The 18,205-nt window shown below is 44.2% G+C and overlaps 2 protein-coding genes across 5 annotated transcripts in view; one reads left to right on the top strand and one right to left on the bottom strand.

Annotated features, from left to right (window-relative positions):
- The first annotated feature begins 892 nt into the window (after positions 1-892).
- rad52 (RAD52 homolog, DNA repair protein) lies at positions 893-4,668 on the top strand. Its single transcript, XM_062389599.1, has 11 exons — positions 893-1,004; positions 1,263-1,318; positions 1,960-2,061; positions 2,273-2,366; positions 2,459-2,526; positions 2,673-2,791; positions 2,878-2,953; positions 3,052-3,281; positions 3,665-3,870; positions 4,139-4,378; positions 4,472-4,668. The coding sequence occupies exons 2-11, from the start codon at positions 1,274-1,276 to the stop codon at positions 4,531-4,533; spliced, it is 1,242 nt and encodes a 413-aa protein (XP_062245583.1). The 5' UTR covers positions 893-1,004; positions 1,263-1,273; the 3' UTR covers positions 4,534-4,668.
- Positions 4,669-4,882: 214 nt separating this feature from the next.
- Positions 4,883-18,205, bottom strand: part of LOC133954954 (serine/threonine-protein kinase WNK1-like) — a 28,095-nt gene continuing 14,772 nt past the window's right edge. For 3 of the 4 annotated variants that reach the window (XM_062389555.1, XM_062389557.1, XM_062389556.1), the window contains exons 6-28: positions 17,041-17,129; positions 16,728-16,947; positions 16,502-16,603; positions 15,982-16,357; positions 15,730-15,890; positions 15,320-15,400; positions 14,913-14,948; positions 14,531-14,701; positions 12,949-13,028; positions 12,702-12,858; positions 12,494-12,610; positions 12,087-12,200; positions 11,935-11,983; positions 11,694-11,837; positions 10,476-11,383; positions 10,307-10,381; positions 10,056-10,175; positions 9,659-9,959; positions 8,969-9,131; positions 8,676-8,869; positions 8,377-8,514; positions 8,068-8,279; positions 4,883-7,943 (exon numbers count right to left, since the gene is read on the bottom strand). In XM_062389555.1, the coding sequence (XP_062245539.1) occupies positions 7,569-7,943; positions 8,068-8,279; positions 8,377-8,514; positions 8,676-8,869; positions 8,969-9,131; positions 9,659-9,959; positions 10,056-10,175; positions 10,307-10,381; positions 10,476-11,383; positions 11,694-11,837; positions 11,935-11,983; positions 12,087-12,200; positions 12,494-12,610; positions 12,702-12,858; positions 12,949-13,028; positions 14,531-14,701; positions 14,913-14,948; positions 15,320-15,400; positions 15,730-15,890; positions 15,982-16,357; positions 16,502-16,603; positions 16,728-16,947; positions 17,041-17,129 (4,383 nt within the window). In that variant the 3' untranslated portion in view covers positions 4,883-7,568. The remainder of the gene's footprint in view (positions 7,944-8,067; positions 8,280-8,376; positions 8,515-8,675; positions 8,870-8,968; positions 9,132-9,658; positions 9,960-10,055; positions 10,176-10,306; positions 10,382-10,475; positions 11,384-11,693; positions 11,838-11,934; positions 11,984-12,086; positions 12,201-12,493; positions 12,611-12,701; positions 12,859-12,948; positions 13,029-14,530; positions 14,702-14,912; positions 14,949-15,319; positions 15,401-15,729; positions 15,891-15,981; positions 16,358-16,501; positions 16,604-16,727; positions 16,948-17,040; positions 17,130-18,205) is intronic. The other variant, XM_062389558.1, reaches the window with a different exon arrangement.

Raw genomic sequence — 18,205 nt, 5'->3', positions numbered from 1 at the left:
GTAATCCTCCATTTGCACTGGTCCTCATGTAAATAACTGAGTCTTGTGTGCAAATTACTAGAAGATACATTGTGTGTGTGCATGTGTAGGAGACAAATCATTCATGAGGAAACTGTCAGTTAATCCCCAAATATAATAATTCAATTTTTGTTGTTGTTGTTGCTACACAAATATAACCATTAGTAAATAAACACATGATGACACTTATATGTTGTGACAGTTAATCTGTTGGTGCAGTAAATCTCTCTCATTGGATCAAGGAGATTCCCACTAACACACCCTATACAGTGGATGGTTTATTTATTTCTTTCACTTTCACATTGTGAAGTGTAACATTTTGCTCTGTGTCTTTGATGTTTTGTTTTCTTAACTGTAATTGTCCAGTTTGACCCTGTGGAATACAATGTATTATTATTATTATACATTTAATTATCAGCACAATTTCTCAGTGTGGATAAAAACAAATGGAAAAACTCCACAGTGAAAGTCCAATTTTAGATTTCTACATCTTTCTTATTATATTAATTAAATGATTGTAAATGAACGTGAACGGTGTCTCTAGTATCTTTAGTTAAATACACACTGTGAACATTTACTACTCAGAACTGAAAAATAATAGTAACCGAATATGGTTTCTATGGTAACAGCAGAATGATGAGGCTGCAGACCGCTGGGGAAGTGATGCGGGGGGGGGATCCACATCTAAAAAACTGGAGCTAACATTTAATATAAAGACCCACACCGTCTGTAACCATCCTTGTAAATCCCGATTTTAATCTTTGCAAAAACCCAACACAACGTTATATTATTTCCGACGGATTTGAAGGCAGCGAAGGCAGCATATGCCCCGCCCCCCGTAGCCAGAGCGGGAAGTTCATAAAAGCGTTTACTTCATGGACTGTGGTTTAAACCAGTTTAATTCATATTAGCTGAAATGTAGCAAATAGACAAACACTGCGGGGGATTTATTCATCGCTGACCCTTCGTCTAAAGATACTTATCACGTGAGTTTGCGTTTCTATTTGTATATAAGCTCATTTACTGCCTTGTTGAGTCACGTGTGATTTGTTATTAGCGAGTGAAGGTAAGCTAGTCTGATGTGCAAACCTTAAATGGAGCTTCACTTCCGGTTAGCTTCCAGTGAACAGGCTAAAGCTGAACGGGAACGGTATAGCTGGTTGGTTAATTAGTTATCTAGTTATTTGGTTATCTACTTATTAGTTAGTTATCTGTATTAACCAGTGCTGTTTTCCATGCGGCAGCCGGCAGCAGCATGGAGAAGGAGAAGAGCCCCGCTGCAGCCAGGAGTTTCGGACAGGTAGGTGACTCACAGGGGGGCGGGGACACATCACACCACTCAATTAAAACTCATGCTTCCTCTCAGGTGCGCACCATGAATGCAATAACAAAAGGCAAAGCTCAGCTACGATGAAACCAGTCAGTGGTGTTTCCCAGTTTAACAGCAGGATGAGCACAGAGGGGTCTGCTGTTAAAGTCTGGATCCCACTCACACAACCGAGCAGCAGATTCACAGCAGAGAGCGTCTCCTCACATCTTTCATCACACATCCCTGATGGATACACAAGTTCAGATTCAGTTGTTCAACACAAACATACACACACATTACAAATAGTGCACGTTCACACCCATCTTGCTCTCTTTCCATGTGTGTGTTTACACAGTTGCATTATTGGGACTTGCCTTTTGGCCCCAAAATTAGGTGAAGGTTAGGCCAAGACAAATAAAGAACTTGTGGATCCACACCTAAAGTTAATGAGTTCTTTCCTGGCCCACGTCCCATCGTTTTATTTAATAGTTATTTTGCAAATATTCCAACGGACGGGGACAAAAACGTCAGCTCCTTAGCAGAGTAAATACAAAGTTTTGAGATTTTAGTCTGTAGTGTGTGTATGTGTGGGCGTTTGTGTGTTTTCTCTCTTATCTGTGCTGTGTTGACAGTGCACCTACACGGCCGATGAGTACCAGGCGGTGCAAAACGCTCTGCGGCAGAGGCTGGGTCCGGAGTACATCAGCACCAGGGTGGCTGGAGGAGGACAGAAGGCAAGTCTTTGTTTTTCTTTCTGTCAGTGTCTTGACTGTTTCGCTCCAGCGGTGAAACAAATTCACACAGTTTATGTGAACTCTAGAAATGTGTCGAAGTAGCAACACAACAGATGGGTTGATTAAAATATCAGGCAGGAATAAAAACTTTACAACCAACAGTTGCTTTAGATCCCTTGGCTTTAACTCTGTGTCGCTCTGGTTTGAACAGGTCTGCTATGTTGAAGGACATCGTGTCATCGGCCTGGCCAACGAAATGTTTGGATACAACGGATGGTCTCACTCCATCTCTCAGCAGAACGTCGGTACGACTCTGAGCTTCTCTTCTCTGAAGGATGCTGTTTCCCATCAGACCAGCCGTACGGCCAGGGTAACAGGATCTGTTTGTGTTTTACAGACTTCATCGACCTCATCAACGGGAAGTTCTATGTTGGAGTCAGTGCGTTTATCAAAGTGCAGCTGAAGGTGAGAGATCACGCATTTTTCTTCATTGTGATTCTAGCTAAAATAGTTACATGATCAGATCGTCTCATCAAAACGGAGTTCAGCAGAAATGTTCTCCATCCTCCCCCCCCCTCATCCTATGTGTGTAACGTGCACTTCTCCTGTAGGACGGGGCGTTTCACGAGGATGTCGGCTACGGAGTCAGCGAGGGACTGAAGTCGAAAGCTCTGGCACTGGAAAAAGCCAGAAAGGAAGCTGTGACTGACGGCATGAAGAGAGCACTGAGGTACTGAGGACGTTTTCATTTTCATACTCGAATATATATATCTCGATTTTCTTTAAAACCTAAAATATATTGGCTTTTCTGTTGAGATGCTTTGGTAATTCCCTCGGAAACTGCATCCTGGATAAAGAATATCTCCTCGCCATAAACAAGATCCCCAAAAAGGTCAGACACAGTCATTTCAACTTTTAGCATTTAACGTTTTTATTATCATTCAGAAAATGTGTGGCAGCTGACACTTCTCACTTCTCCTCCACACGCAGCCTCCTCCTCCTCTCGACCCAGCACAGACCAAACGCACCCCGGGGGAACCTTTAGCGGAGAAGGCCCGGGTCTCGAGTCTGGTCCGAGAGGAAAAGCATGTACCTGCGCCCGGTCCTGCCAGGGGGCCGCTGGAGCCCAGAATCCTCCACCAGAACCAGAGCTGTTCAGATGTTCATACTCCTAAACCAGGCTCCGCTCCTGAAATGAAGAGTGAGAACCTCAGCACCAGGTGAACAGCTCTTGTTTTAAGGGTTCATATGTTGTATTAAGAACAATCAATTGATTCATTTAGATGATAATATCCTGCGCTTGTGGAGCCAGAGACTGTTTTGTAGTGATCAGGGTTATAAACTGTGGAATTCCCTCGAACTCAGCCATCGATCATTATGTTTCACCCGTTTTTAATAGCATCAAATAATTAATTAAAACCAAAATAACACTTGAGCATAAATCAGTGTGATAAGAAACCATCTTTGAGGACAATTTTTTTGATGTGTATTCTGACTTTTCAGTTGGTCCATGTCCACACTGACCTTTTAATGCCACTTTACACCTCCTCATCTCCTCTGTAGCTGTCACATTTGATATAACTTCTCCCTGTCCTCCTCTCAGCCGTCCCATGGACCCGGTGGACGCTGATGGGGCCGAGATGCACACCGACCCCAAACAGCTGAGGAAGCTTCGACAGCAGCAGCTGCAGCAGAAGTTCAGGAAAGAGATGGAGGAAAAGATGCAGCATCAAAACCAGGACCGGGCCAAGTCTGAGGAGGCGGAGGTTCCCATTGGTCGAGGAACCAGTGGAGGTAAGGGTTTCACGTGTAAATAATTAATCGTTGCAAACTGCTGCCTCAAACTCAGATTACCTCATACTGGACAGATCTTTCTCTCTCTTTCTCTCAAACAATACATTTCTTCTGTGAACCGTCTTTAAAACAGTTTGAGCTTTTATTGCTGGAATCTGTGACTTTTTACTTTTTCATTTATTTGTCCAACTCTTGAATCTCACCACCAGAGGGCTCAATTTACCTAGAAAGTTTATGACGTGAGGAAACCTGCCTTTGTTCAGCTGTTACCGTCCCCCTGCAGATGACCCTGAAGTCTGGGACCTCAATCTGGACGGGATCGAGGAGCTGGATGTCCCCACAGGTGCGCCGCCGTCCAATGGGCTCAGGCCCGGCACGCCCGGGAATCACCAGATGCAGACCCGCAGTAGGACCCCGCAGAGATCCCTGGGCAGACCACCAGTCGAGGGCCCGTCGCACGGCAGAGGTCAAGACCGGGCTCAGATCACACCTCAATACCAGAACCAGTATCCGGGGAGACCAGGTGAAGCTTCGGGAGCAGAGTCGCTTTTTTGTAAATGAGCTGTTAAATGAATTCAATGCAGCATCATTTATTTCTTCTGTTTTCACTTTACAGGCGAAGGCTTCAGTCCGTACAGACAAGGAGAGCACATAAAGAAACGCAGGCTGGACACCTGAGAGTTTACGTCCTCTGCACTGTATAGAATGAAGCCGTATATAATGTGTTCATATTCATTTTAATGTTCGAAATGAAGCCAATTTTGCTGCTGTTACCTAGGTTTGTTAAAAAATAAATAAATACCATAGAGGTCAGTCAGTTGTAATATTTGGAGGAATGCTAGAAGATATCTGATCAAAAGATACTAAACTTTAATAAGCTGCTGCTGATCGAGTCAAATATTTCAAGTTAAAGAAATGTTTCAGGTTCTTTGGATATCATTTTAGTATTTTAAACTATAGGGTGATAGTAAGACAACCCAATTTACCCTGGATAAATGTTCAGTCAGTGACAAATTACTACATAACATTCTGGTTTAGAACATTTTAATGACAGCAATATTAACATGACAAGTGCTTTCACTGATATTTTTATTTGTTTTTACATTTTGTACAACGTGGAAAAACATACACAAAACAGACACTGAATCACGGGACGTCTGTAGGGAGGGACCAGAGATAAGAATTTGACCAACATCACTGTGTCAGCAGCTTCACACAGTACTGATGGAGCTCTGTGACTGTTACATAGTAGCATATGGACCTAAAGCTTTGTTGTGAGCTTGTGCTGTACAGTGGCCAGATGTAAGAGAACACACCAGTGAAGCCAGCATGCAGAACTCATATGCGGATCGTCTGATAATGTGTCTGTGATATTGGTGAATGGCAATTTAAGGTGTCAACACTTTGTGATGACTCTCAGGAAGGCAAATAATAATAAAAAGATCACTAATATTCCAATATCAAAAACACTGAAGTCAGTAACAACCCTCATCAGCATGCAAATGTTTCCATTACCCCCTCGGCCCTTATAAAACTTTAAACATTGCATATTCTGCATTGCAGTAACTTATTTTTTCTCTAGAGAAGTTTTACTATTCATCCAATCTACAAGCAGGCAAAGGAGTCACAATGACAGCATGGCAACCGTGAGGTGAGGAGACGAAAAGAGCATGAAGACTTCCGAGCCTTTGTACAGCGCACTCACTCGCTGCCTGAACAAGTGCTTCCACAAAACAGTTTTTATGATAAATCCACAGAAATAAATGCCGGCCAAAAACCATGTACGCATGAGCCTAATAGAAATTCACAGCTGATTACACAACCAACACAAAATGTAACTGTAGAGAGAGAAAAGAAAATTGGTTTCCACATTAGTCAGTGTGCTCTTTGTTCTGCGTGTGTGTCTGGTCCACCGTTTCAGAGTGTTACATCCTCTTGAGTTGTGTGTCGGGTTGTGTTTACAGGTTAAGTTTTTCTGCAGCACAGTCACAGATACAACAGGACTAAATGAATCTGGAACTTGTCATTAGTGAGGATGCAAGGCACTAAAGTGTCCCTCATGTTTACAGGTTTGAGTGCGTGTGCATGTAGAGTGGGTCGAGCGTTACGTGAAAGCACTTTCCTCACATGAACGTATATACAATAAAATAGAAAAGGGTGGGGGGGGGGGCAGGGCAGTTATAGATGAGCTTAATAAACCCCAGGATTTACTCCTGCGTGGCGAGTAGAATACCAATAACAACAACCCTGCAATTGCACTTTTTATATTCCTTTATCTACGTGTTGTTTAACAACCTTTAATAATAATTACAGTGAAACATCAACATCTGATGGCTGAATACAGGTCCATAAAGAACATTTGCTGGATTTATTAAATAACGCATACAAAAACAGACAACAGGAAGAGAACCCCAGACACTTGTGATTTGAGAGGTGGCGGCTAAATATATTAAATGTGACGACCTGTTAATCTAGAGATGTGCATGATCTTTGTAAACACCTGGGTGGAGCGGGGAGGTTGAGTCCCCCACCCCACCCCTTACTCAGAAATTTACAAATATTACTATTAATAAAACCAAAACTGTATCGTTCTACATGATGTATCGCAGAGCTAAACACTAAATGAAGCGGTTCTATGTGTCAACTTAAGATTCTCGAAAAAAGGTTTCATTCCTGTGTAAATAAAAATAACGTATCACCCTGCAAACACCCACTACCCAGTCTGTGATCTACAGCAGCATCACCTCTTCAGCTTCGAGTGGCGGTCAACACCAGGACAACGCTTTTCCATGTGGCAGACCCACTGGCCTACCAGACAGACTTGAAGAATAAATCAGTATAATAAATGTATCTGATGAGAGACAACTCAAATCACAAAGACTCTCACAGGGACATAAATATGCTAAACATGGAATCATAACCCAGTGAAGAAATATCTATGTACAAAGTTTTCATGTGTTTGGGGATTAAGGCCACAGTTACGAGGGACAGTTCATCTAGTCTTTGCCATTATTGCGTTTACTTAATCTGGGAGGCGTTCATACTCCGAACCTCTCCGTTACACTCCAGCCTGACGTACTATGTCTTTCTTCTCCTCCTCGCTTCTCATTACTGCTTCGACTGGAACAAAACCAACTGTCCCACTCGTATCTTCCACTTCCTGTACACTCACATTCGCCCCTCACTCTCTGAGACGACATAACCTACCACCCGAGTCCCTCAACCAGGTCAATGTTTAGTCAGGTGTGTGTGTGTGTGTGTGTGTGTTGTGTTGTGGTGCAAACTGTCCTCAGTGAAGACAGGACCAGTTAGGATGTCCACCAGAATCCCTCCTCTTCATAAAGAAATCACGACGTTACAGCCTCTGCTCGCAGAAAGACATCTTTGGCTGCTGTCGGCTGTGCCTCTGGGTCGTTACATCACCAGACACTACCACCTCACTCCTCACGGCTCATTTCCACAGCTAATGGCAGGCTTAGTGTGGGACTCATGTGCTGTGGGTGTGTATTGCACGCTCCCTCCGATAACAGGTTTTTGTTCTGCCTGAGAGGACACAGGTCGACTCATAACACAAAATGATAAAAGAAATAAAAATAAAAAAAAGCACAGCCAGCTGACCAGCAAAGAGAGCTAGTGGTTCTCAATCAGCGACTGTCTGGCTCTCGGCCCCGTGTGGCCCTGCAGTCTCCTCCTGGACCGGGGCTCTGACTGGGCTACGTCGGCCTAAGGTTGGCCCCTCCATGGCTGACTGGATTCTGGGGTGCTGGTGTGGTTCCCATGTGGTAGCCTTGTTGCATTGTGGTCACCGAGGCTGTCGTAGGTAGTGGCTGCGCAGGATTAAGCATGCCGACCTGGCACGTGGTTGTGGGTCCTGCCCACTGGGGAGCACTGTACTGGGGAGAGGGATATCCAAACCCCGGAGCAGCTGGGCCCAGGGAGCCTTTGCGGGGCCCCATAGCGACAGGGTGATTGGCGGGGGTTGGGAGCTGGGTAGTGGTGGTGGATGTGGCGTTAGAAGCCGTGGGCAGCGATGGGCAGAGGTAACCTGGAGCTGAGAATTTTCGGCCCATGTTGGCTGGGGGAATTATCTGTTATAGACGGAAAACAAAATCTTACTACTCATAACGCTGCATAATTATATAAAGTAAGAGGTAAACATAAATATCAGACGTGATCATAAAATGCTAAGGATAATTTTGAGTGAAGGCTTACATCTTGTCCCGGTGCAGCCTGTGCTCCAGCTTTAGGACCTTTCTTGCAGAGGCTGACCCAGTTATCCACCAGTAGGTGCAGGTCTTGAGTGAAGGTGACTTGAGCCTTCTGGGTGTGAGAGGAAGCAGGAGCGGTTCCAGTCCCCTGGGTCATCGAAGCTGAATGGTTCCGACAGTGGCCTGAACCGTTTAAGGAGCTGGTCCCACTCAATCCTGGCAAATGAGAAGAGAGGTGAGATGTGAATGAGACAATTAATTTAGGAAATAATTTCAACAAGTCACTGAGATGAGATTAACTCTTTGCACAAACCTGCGGAGTAGCTACCGAGGCTGGGCATGGACGGAGAGGATCGGAGCTGCTGTATGGACGAGCTCCCATCTGCTTGGGATGCCTCTGTGGTCATTTGGGAGACCTCTGATGAGGGAGGTCTTTGCTTTGGAGGGGATCCTGGGGAACCAAAGCACAGACTGAGGTTCAGATAAACACATGAACAACTTGGATCTTTGGTAAAGCATAAACAGAACACAAACCTAGGTATTGACCCCACAGTTGATATTAAATTTGTCTTGAGAATCACAAAAACACAACAGCCTGTTCAGTGAACTCACCTGAGTGGAGGGGACTGGGCTGTCCACTGCTGCGACCGGATTTGTAGGTTTTGCTTTTCAGCCTACGCCGACCTCCCGCCATGGCCGCAGCAGGGGAGCAGACAGAGGAAGGAGCATTTTTCCCCATTCGCGTAAACAGAGCCTCAATCTCCTCTTTCTGACGCGACTGTAAGGCCTGAATCTCGCTCATATGTCTGTGAGCGGGACATGAAAGAAAGAAAACATGAATACTTCAGAGCTCTGGAGTAACATATAATAAGAGTAGTGTAAAATAGGATGAATTTGTGACATACTTCTCTCTAAGATTGCCAATTTCCTTCTGCAAAGCATCGTCCTCAGTCTCCGAGTCGTCATTGTCACTACTGTAATGTGTGTTATGTGGGTCAGAGGTGGAAGACGAGGGGCCGTTCTGCCGGCTGGAGCCGTGTGATGGGCTGGAGCCTGTCGCTGCAGTCACTGAGGGAAATAAAACACATGAGGTCACTGCCTCACAGAACGGATAGAAATGTACTATTGACATAAATTTATGTTCTGTGTGCGAGGGGTTAAGAAAAAATGTGTTTCTTGCAAATACACTGATCCAAAGACTATCTTCTGATAGGAGGAAAACCAAATGCATTTTAAGCTGAGGAGATAGATTGGTTCACTAAACTTCGAGATTCGATCAAAGCTCTCATTAATAATTCCTACTGCAGGGTCTGCCAACAGAATATATTTAGAAATAATGAAGGAGGCAGAAGAAAAACGCACGGCTGTGATAAAACTACTTTCAGCATCTTTCCTTTTATCAGTTCAGTTACGATGATGGCTGTGATTTAACCGATAAAACCGCGAAGCATCAGTTTTGTGTGGTACTCGTCAGTGTGTGATATAGTAGGACCCTATGTGACACATTAGTCCAGTGTGAGGAGGGTTTTAAGCTGCTTGATCAAACCAGTCTCTTTAGTAAGGTCTAATGAATGTGCTGTGAACCTGGCACACACCTGTGACTGAAAATCGTCCCACTTGAGAGCCGTTGCTGGGTCCGGATGTGGCATTGCTGCTCGGGGACACTTGGAAGCGTCCGATGGTGGTGGGCTGACCGGCCTGAACGGCAGAGAGGGATGAGGCTCCACTAACTCCATCAGTTTCAGAAACTACTTTACACAGACTGGATGACCGGTGGAGGGTATTTTCTGGACTTGAGGGGGAGGAAGAGGAAGAAGTGGAGGAGGAGGAGGATGTGGTAGATGACGGTGTGAGGGAGGAAGAGGAAACAGCGCTATGGGGATCTGGAATGGATACCTGAGAAAGCGGAGGGAGGTAATTATTTTACAAATTATCCCAAACTTTAAGTCAGAATTCACCAACATTTTTTCTGAATCTTTGCGTCAAACTTACTTGGAATCGTCCCAGAGTGAAACCTGCTGCTGGAAGCGGTGCGCTGTTACCCTCCTGGACTGTCTCCGGGCTCAGAGCTCTCCTCAACTGCGCATCCAAGTTACCCATAGGTTGATGCGACTGTGGATATTCCAAATAGGAAATTAGGAACAGGATAAGTGGTTCAATAAGTAGTGCACATGGTATACTTGGAACTGTGTGCTCTAAAAACCCTGGGGCAGGGAGTTTCGCAGGGATCATGTAGATCTCACCTGATTTGGTCCAGGAAACGGGGGTAGGATGTCAGAGGAAGGTGTAGCAGCTGGATCAAAACCAGTGGGTAGAGTCTAAAAAAATACAAACAAAGAGCAGAGTTAATTCATTCATTATTGCTATAGACTGCATGTTGGATTCGTTATAGGATGCAGCAGTTTTACTAACCTGTGCCCTGGCTTTTGTTGGGGGGGTATGGGAATGTCCTCCCGGGGTCAAACTCTGTCCTGGGGTGGTGATGGAGCCAAGAACCCCTTGCAACCCAGAAGTGAGAGGAAGGTTTGATGGAGGCACCATGACGGCTCCAGGTGGAGGGGAAGTAGTCCCAGTGGGAGGAGAGGAGGTCCCCGTGTTCTGACTAGGATCTAATGATGCTGAGGCGGCGCTCTGGTCTTTAAAGAGGGACCGGAGCTTCTTATCTAGAGCTTGGATGTCATCTCCACCGGCGGCCTTTGACTGGAGCTCAGCCCCCTCTGCCTCAACTGGCTGTGCTTGGACCGGATTCTTAAAAGGCTGCTGCTCTGAAGCAGGGGGGGTACTAGTACCGGTAGATGGAACTCCAGCAACAGAAGAGACAGACACATAACTACTACTTGTCTGAGGCCCAGGGACTGCAGGGACGGAGGTCTGTGCTGATGGAGGAGAAATGGTAGAAGATGAGGGAGGGATGTTGGGAGCTGGTGCTGGGACTTGTGAGGAGGGTGTTTCACTAGAAGACTGAGGGGGTGGACTGGGATCACTGGCCACAGGAACGGGAGATTGGGTATGCGTGGTTATGGGTTGAGGGGAAACCCTCCCAGTGGAGGGAGGCAGTGAGGATGTCACAGTAGATGGGGGAGACACAGGAGGGAAAGTAGTGCTGGTGGTGGAAGCTACAGCTTCCGGAGGAGCCAGGATATTGGTAGAACTCGGGCCGAGACCAGCCTCAGTGGACGGAATGGTGGCTGGCTCTTGCTCAGAAGAAGGGGTGTCAACCGTTTTGCCCCTCTCTAAACGAGACTGCCTAATGTTATTGAAGGCCTGCTGGAGGATCCCGGATGGAGCAGACAGAGAAAGGCCCAGTGCCAAAAGGGGAGCTAGGGAAAGACAGGGGAGTAATTACTATATATGAAAACTATATAAAAGGCATACTTACAAATGAAGAGAAATAAGCAGGGACTGCTTGTGCAAACAGTTGTGAAATAATGAAAACCAGATGATAAACATGGCGATTCTTTTTTCTACAATGTAATATTTTAGGAGCAACCTTTTTTAGAATAGCCAACAATAAAGATGTATATGTGCTTCAATATTAATCCTTGACCACTCACTAATATTAAATACGATAATAGAACACAGACATCTTCTACATCTGATTTCCAAACTGAATAAAAACTTTAATCTCACCAGAGTTAGGTTCGTCTCCAAATGATGTGTTAGCAGAAGAAACTCCAAAGAACTGCTCTTTGAGACGAGACTCTGGCACCGGGCTGACGATGAACCTCCGTCCTGCTGAGTGAACTACCTGCGCTATCGTGCTGGGGGAAATACCTGATGGGAGGGCCAAAACAGAAAAGTGAGATATGAGGCAGGAGGAAAATCAATAACTGGACATTAAACACTGTATATTTGGATACAGTTCGTTTACCTGGCAGCATGGGAACAGACAGCGCAGGCTGTTGTTGGAGGTCACTCATCTGCAAAGAGACAACATGTAGTTGGCAAAGATCTATAGGTTCAGACAGCGCAGATCCAAACTGTCATGGAGGGTGAAGAAGATGATGTGTAGTTAAGAATTACCTGGGGAAAAGCTTCCTTCATCCCTTCTCCATTCTCGTCAGCCATTTCTATGACCTCACGGACCTGCTCGATGAAAGACTCCCGCTCAGACTCCAAGATGAACTCACTCTCAACCTGGAACAGAAAACAAAAATGAGCAACTACCATTACATGTACTGTGAGAGTGATCCTCAGAATGGCTGCATGTTTGTTATGGTCAATGGTTGAGGCAGCTGATATTAAAGAGGAAGAACAATATTTGAATGTGCATTTCACAGGGAATTGTCATCATCAGCTGTCATTTAAATAGGATTTTGTGAGTGGTAGCCATGCAGAGCTATATAAATATATTGAATGAGATTATCGTCATTCTGTTAATGACAGTTAATATTTGTATAAACGTTTATTGATCAATCAACCAGTACTACCATGATCTGTGCGATCTCCTCTGGATTATCACCATCAAGGTCAAATTTGAAGGTGACCATCTTCCTGTTGTGGGTTTCCAGCTGACACTCTGCAACTCTGTCACCCACATTAGAGATCTGCAAAACAATCATTTGAATTCATTTAAATGATAAGTGACCGAGAGCTGGATTATAAAAATGGAAGGACATGATCAGCTCAGTTCCTTACACTGAGCACGTTCAGCTTGGCCTTTGCACTCTTCTCATGGCGGGAGCGGCTGCGCACGGATCGTCTCTGGTGACGCTTCAGTGACCGGCCCTCATGGCGACCTCCTGAACTTCCGTCGTTGCCGTCACTAAGACCAGAAGCTGTATCCGACAGGCAGCTGTGAAACACATGAGTCCATGAGAGTCAGATCGGGCAGGTTGTGTGGGGCTCATGAAACCTCCATTAAAAATGAAAAAGACGACCTCACCTTTCTACAGATGGTAGAATCAGAACTGAAGATCCAGCTAGCAGCTCGCCTGATGTTGACCGAGGAACACTCACAGAGGCCTGAAACAAAAAGACTTAAAATCAGATTTCAAATCCTTTATTATTGCATTCATATATTTTAAAAACATTTAAGGGGTTTAAAACAGTAAACCAATGATCGTTTATAAGGGTACTACTCATTCATTCAATTTAATTTGTATAATTAATGCTGACCTACTACTGAAAGCAAATGTAATGATTAAACGAGTTCCTCCACCAGATGGAGCCTTTACACCTGGTGAAATGAGTTGTATTGGGCTCCAGACTCCATTATTCAGCCCTCAGAGTGTAAATGTGAGGCAGAGAACATGAACAGAAAATATTGGTGCGATACTTGTGTCAAAGTGCTGCCTGTTTTTTTATGCCATACAGACTTTAGGATGAGGTCAGAGTAGAGTGTAAAGAGCCACCAAGTACATACAGATGAAGTTGAGGTGGATGACTTTCACCCCAGACTGGAGTTTGAACTCCTTTTTATTTCTTGAATTTGATTGGCTTGTAATTCTCCTTTTTACTCTGTTATTCTCATTTTTTCACAATTACAAATTAAGAAGGTTTAGGCCCAAAAACAAGTCGGTTTTGTTGCTGAATTCCCACAGGAGCTATCCCTCGATAACCAGACACAACATACTGTGTTCATCCCATTCTGATATTGTTCATACTAGCTGGATTGACTCAACATGCTCTTGCCCTGGAACACGGCTGCAACCGTAGCTTGTAAATAATTCATTTCATTTCCACTGCTGTGTTATCTGAATATAAGTGACACAGGTTATAGCTCCTGCCTTATTTTTTTTTTTATAATACTATCATTGAATTGTAACTGTGATAAAATGTAATTTATTTATTACATGCACCTAGCTTGTATGAACTGGGGCATTGCTCAAATCCGAATCATAAAGACAAATACTGTGCAATGCTCTGATAAATTAGTAGACATTTTGGTCTGTGGTGGTGTTAATGCAGAAGATGGAAAAGGAATCTTTAACTTCCTATTGTGTTTACTAAGGCTCTATAATGTGCTATAATATAATTTACATGACTGTATTTATTGAATTTATGTAAATGTATACAAAATATGCCAAATGAGAAACCAGGAAAATGCTACAGGGAGGAGAAACTGTATCAGGAAGTGACACATGCTATACACCTGACCCAAACACACCCACACAAACACAAGTGATTTTTGTGCTCTATAGACTACCTGCAAAACAGAGAGGCATGAGGCCTGATACAGGAAATATAGATGCTCAGCGTTGATTGGAGGAGACATGATGGGCGTACTTGGATCATTGGCCCAAGACTAAAAGTCATGAAGGATTGAGTAGCATGCAGACGCAAGAGTGGAAGAAGAAAGTGGATGGCCGCAGAAATAATGTCCGAGAAAAGGAGGAGAAGAAAAGATTTAGAAAAAATAAAAAAGGACAGTAGGAAATTCATATGGTAGCAAATGATGAATTAAGGAGAGACAAGTTAAAAGATTTATGCATAATAAGTTTCAAAAGCAGAGGAGTGTGCGGCACCTGTAGCGGTTGACCTCCAGACTGAGCCTGTGGTAGAGTGGAGCTCTGAAGAGAAGAGCTGCTCTCTGGGTGTTGTTGCTGCTGCTGCTGCTGCTGCAGTTGTTGTTGCTGCTGCTGTTGTGGAGCAGATGACTGAGATGATGGGGGGATCATCCCTTGCTGGTTGGGAATCTAAAAGAATAGAAGTGATAAAGATTGAGTGGTATAAACAAGAATAAGACAGACACATTATAACAGTGGCAATGAGGGTAAAGCTTGAAACCACAAAGACTGCCCAGCAGAACAATAGGGACATGGAGTTTATCCCCCCCCCCCTGCAGCCAGGACATGATGTCCGTAAGTCTGTGGGTGTGGCAGCAGGAAAATGGGACATTTTATCTACCTGAGGGGGGAGCGATGGTTGGTAGTACACTCCATACTATAAGAAACAAAACATAACACAGGGTAAGAGTAGGAAAGTTGAGAATCCAAAGAAAAATAATAAGGGAAAAACTAGGACTTGGAACACTCATCTACTTTTAATGCAGCTGCCAGAAGCTATTGGCTTTAAAGTTTAACTTAACACCACCTGACAATCATTTTTGTGCTGACACAGACTGGTTGAAGTTCACATTCGCTGCAGTGATATAGGAGAGTGCGCTAGGTGTTTGTTCAGGTAACACTGTCATTACTGCTAGATGTGTTGTTTAGGGCACAAGCTTTGAACTTTAACTTGAGGGCAGTGAAAAAGCCAGTTGGTGTTAAGTTGCTCTTTAAAGGTTGTTAAGAGACAAAAAGGACAACATGTACCTGTTGAGGTCCCCCGGGAACAGACTGGTTTGTAGGTGCGAGAGGAACAACTTCCTGGACACCTTGAATCTGGGGTTGAACCTTGAACACCAGAAAGTAAACACGGAGCATGTGTCAATGTACAGGTTAAAGTTGCAAGTTACGTTGGGTCATGTTTTCGGGGGTGAGAGGATTATGTTCATTTTGGTCAAATCACACGCAACTGATACTGTTGACAAGGACTGCTGACTGTATAACCGGGCTTTGGAAAACAAAGAACAGGGGGCCAAACAAGCTAAATCAAAAACACAGAAAACCAGTCTGTATGTTTTTTATAAATATAAACTTAACTATAAGCAACGACTGGAAATGCATCTTAACACACGCACACACACACATAATCTTCATGTCCTACTTTCATAATGACTCACCAGTGACAACTGCTGCTGTTGCATTTGTTCATTTTGTGTCTGCAGGCCCGACACTGGGGGCTGTGGGTGCTGACTGGGAGTGGAGCTGTAGGATATTCCAGGCTGAGGCTGGGCCTCAGGCATGATGGTGGAACTAGGTAGTCTGTCTCCAATGTGACCAACTGAGGAGCACATGAACGTTAAGTTATTAAACTCTAAATGCACTGATCTGGCTGTAGGTGTATTTGACCATAAATCTTCTTTGATACAAACCTCCTCCACTGTGCTGCAGCTGTTTGTGATGGTCGGCTTCAGGTTCCTCCGACTCCGGCTGGATGGTGGCCATGATCTGACCATGAACTTGGACTTGCCCAGTTGACTGGGGCACAAAAGGGATCACTTGACCCATGCCAGTCATTTGGTTTGATTGAGTAGTGTTGTAGTTCGAAATGGGAAGGTTCTGAGATGCAGGTTGAGCACACATTTGTGGATTGTGTTGGTTTAGTTGTGGAGGTATAAAAGACACAGTCTGAGGCACCGGCTGGGGGGGAGGCACCTCCATGCTGGTTAGTTGGACTGGTTGCTGTGCAGGCAGCACCGGATTCTGCTGCTCCTCTTCAAGACGTCTCTTCTCTTGATTTTCTCTGACCTTTAACACAGTTGGCACCAAAAGTATTAAAATCTCCAAAGAGGCCATTACAAGGCGAGTCACACGAATACATCATGGCACAATTACACACAATCTATGACAGATATGATAACATATGATAGTCTTTGGCTAGTATGGACACACCTGCTGCCTCTGTGCTCTCTTCCGATTGATTAGAGACACCCTGTCCTTTATGGCCTTCGCAATGGTCTTGTGGTCACCTTCAGCCACATACCCAGACTCAACCTACAAAGCAAAGACAAAGTAGAAGATGCTGATGACAACAAAAACTAATCTTGAGCTTTTTTTTTGTTGCGCATTGTTTATACGGGTTAATGCGTTTTTTTAAAGATTTTATAGTTTAATTCACCATTTCCTGAGCCACATCTTCTGGGACATCTTTGACGAGGTCAAAAGAAAACTCAATAGCTTCGTTTTCTTTATATTTTCCCTTGAGTTTCTTTACATCCTCAATTCTCAGCCACAACTTCATGGCCTCAATCTCTCCATCATCCTCTTCTGCCAACTCCACGCGCAGCCCTGTGTCCTCCTGGAAGAACGCATGGTTCAGAAGGTCCTTGATTGAATACCTATATAGAGGAGACAGGCAGTGAGTTAAGAGGATTTTCTGGAGACCTTGACGGCGCTCAACTTATAAAATGTTGTCTTGTTGAGTTAAAGACCTCTCATCCTTGTTCTGGCGAATACATCCCTCGATGATCTCTTTCACCTCAGGAATGGCCACCTTGTCGAAGCTGGCCGGCTTCACCCCCTATGGGAAACACAGAACCCAGAATGAGAATAGTTTTCATTCTCACTTGACCTTTTTGTTTATGTTGGAAATCATCCCGTATCTCGCTGTCGTTTTTAGTTCAGACTCAACATTAGCATTACAAAAGTCGTTAATATCTGAAATAATGACCACCTTATACTAACTTTATCCTTTAAATTTGTTTAGGAATTTATTCTGCTGAATGAATTGGTGAAGGTTGCGCCCAAGAAACAATCTCCATTCAAATAATGTTAAAGGGATGTTATGCATTCTGTCTGCCGGCATTTAGAGATTGTGGAATGTCAAGCGATGGGAAAAGGAGGGCATGAGTCGATAGAGGACAGCTGATGAGAGATGACGAATTGAGGCAATAAGCAACAGGAAACTGCCTGTTTCTACAGGAAGAAGGGCGACGATGAATGGATGAGAACTGCACAGCTGCGCTGAAATAAGAAAATAGGAAGAACAACCTATATCCCCAAGGAGTACAACTGTAAAAACAGAGGATGTCTCCCTAACTATATGTAGGCCCAACAACACAATAGCAGTTTGCTTCTAAAGTGAGGCCGGTGTGTCTGCTGAGCTACAGTATGGGCTACTAGCAGCTCATTAAAGAACAAAATAACTACTTTGCTCTGGGTGGAATGAAAATGCGCTTTTAAATCACGTGGCAAAGACTTCAGTGTGCTTAAGCAGTTAATGATAAACTGACATACTTTCTAGATAACAGCCTGGGAACAGGTTGAACATTTTTTTTTATCTATGAGACTCATAACTGTATGAATCATATGCATGTATCATATCAGTGACCCATGCATTTCAAAGGTAACCTGTATGAACAACACTGAAAATATGTTGCTTTTCCTATGACAGCTACTGCCCCTTCTGCAATGATGACAATACTGAACCATTAGCCCTTAGAGAAACAGCAGGGCTGTACTTGTTCAATCATCCACACCTCATATCTACATGATTAACCAACATACACCACACCGCAGAGGAAGAGAAAAACTAAAACAATATGAGGTGAATCTGAGAGGCTTGTTGTGTGGCTTGTAAAATGTTTTCTATTGACG

Source organism: Platichthys flesus, chromosome 6 (genome assembly GCF_949316205.1).
Source record: "Platichthys flesus chromosome 6, fPlaFle2.1, whole genome shotgun sequence".
In the NCBI taxonomy this organism is placed as follows: Eukaryota; Metazoa; Chordata; class Actinopteri; order Pleuronectiformes; family Pleuronectidae; genus Platichthys; species Platichthys flesus.
Note: the sequence above shows the minus strand (reverse complement) of the source record. Positions and strands in the feature narration are given on the sequence as shown.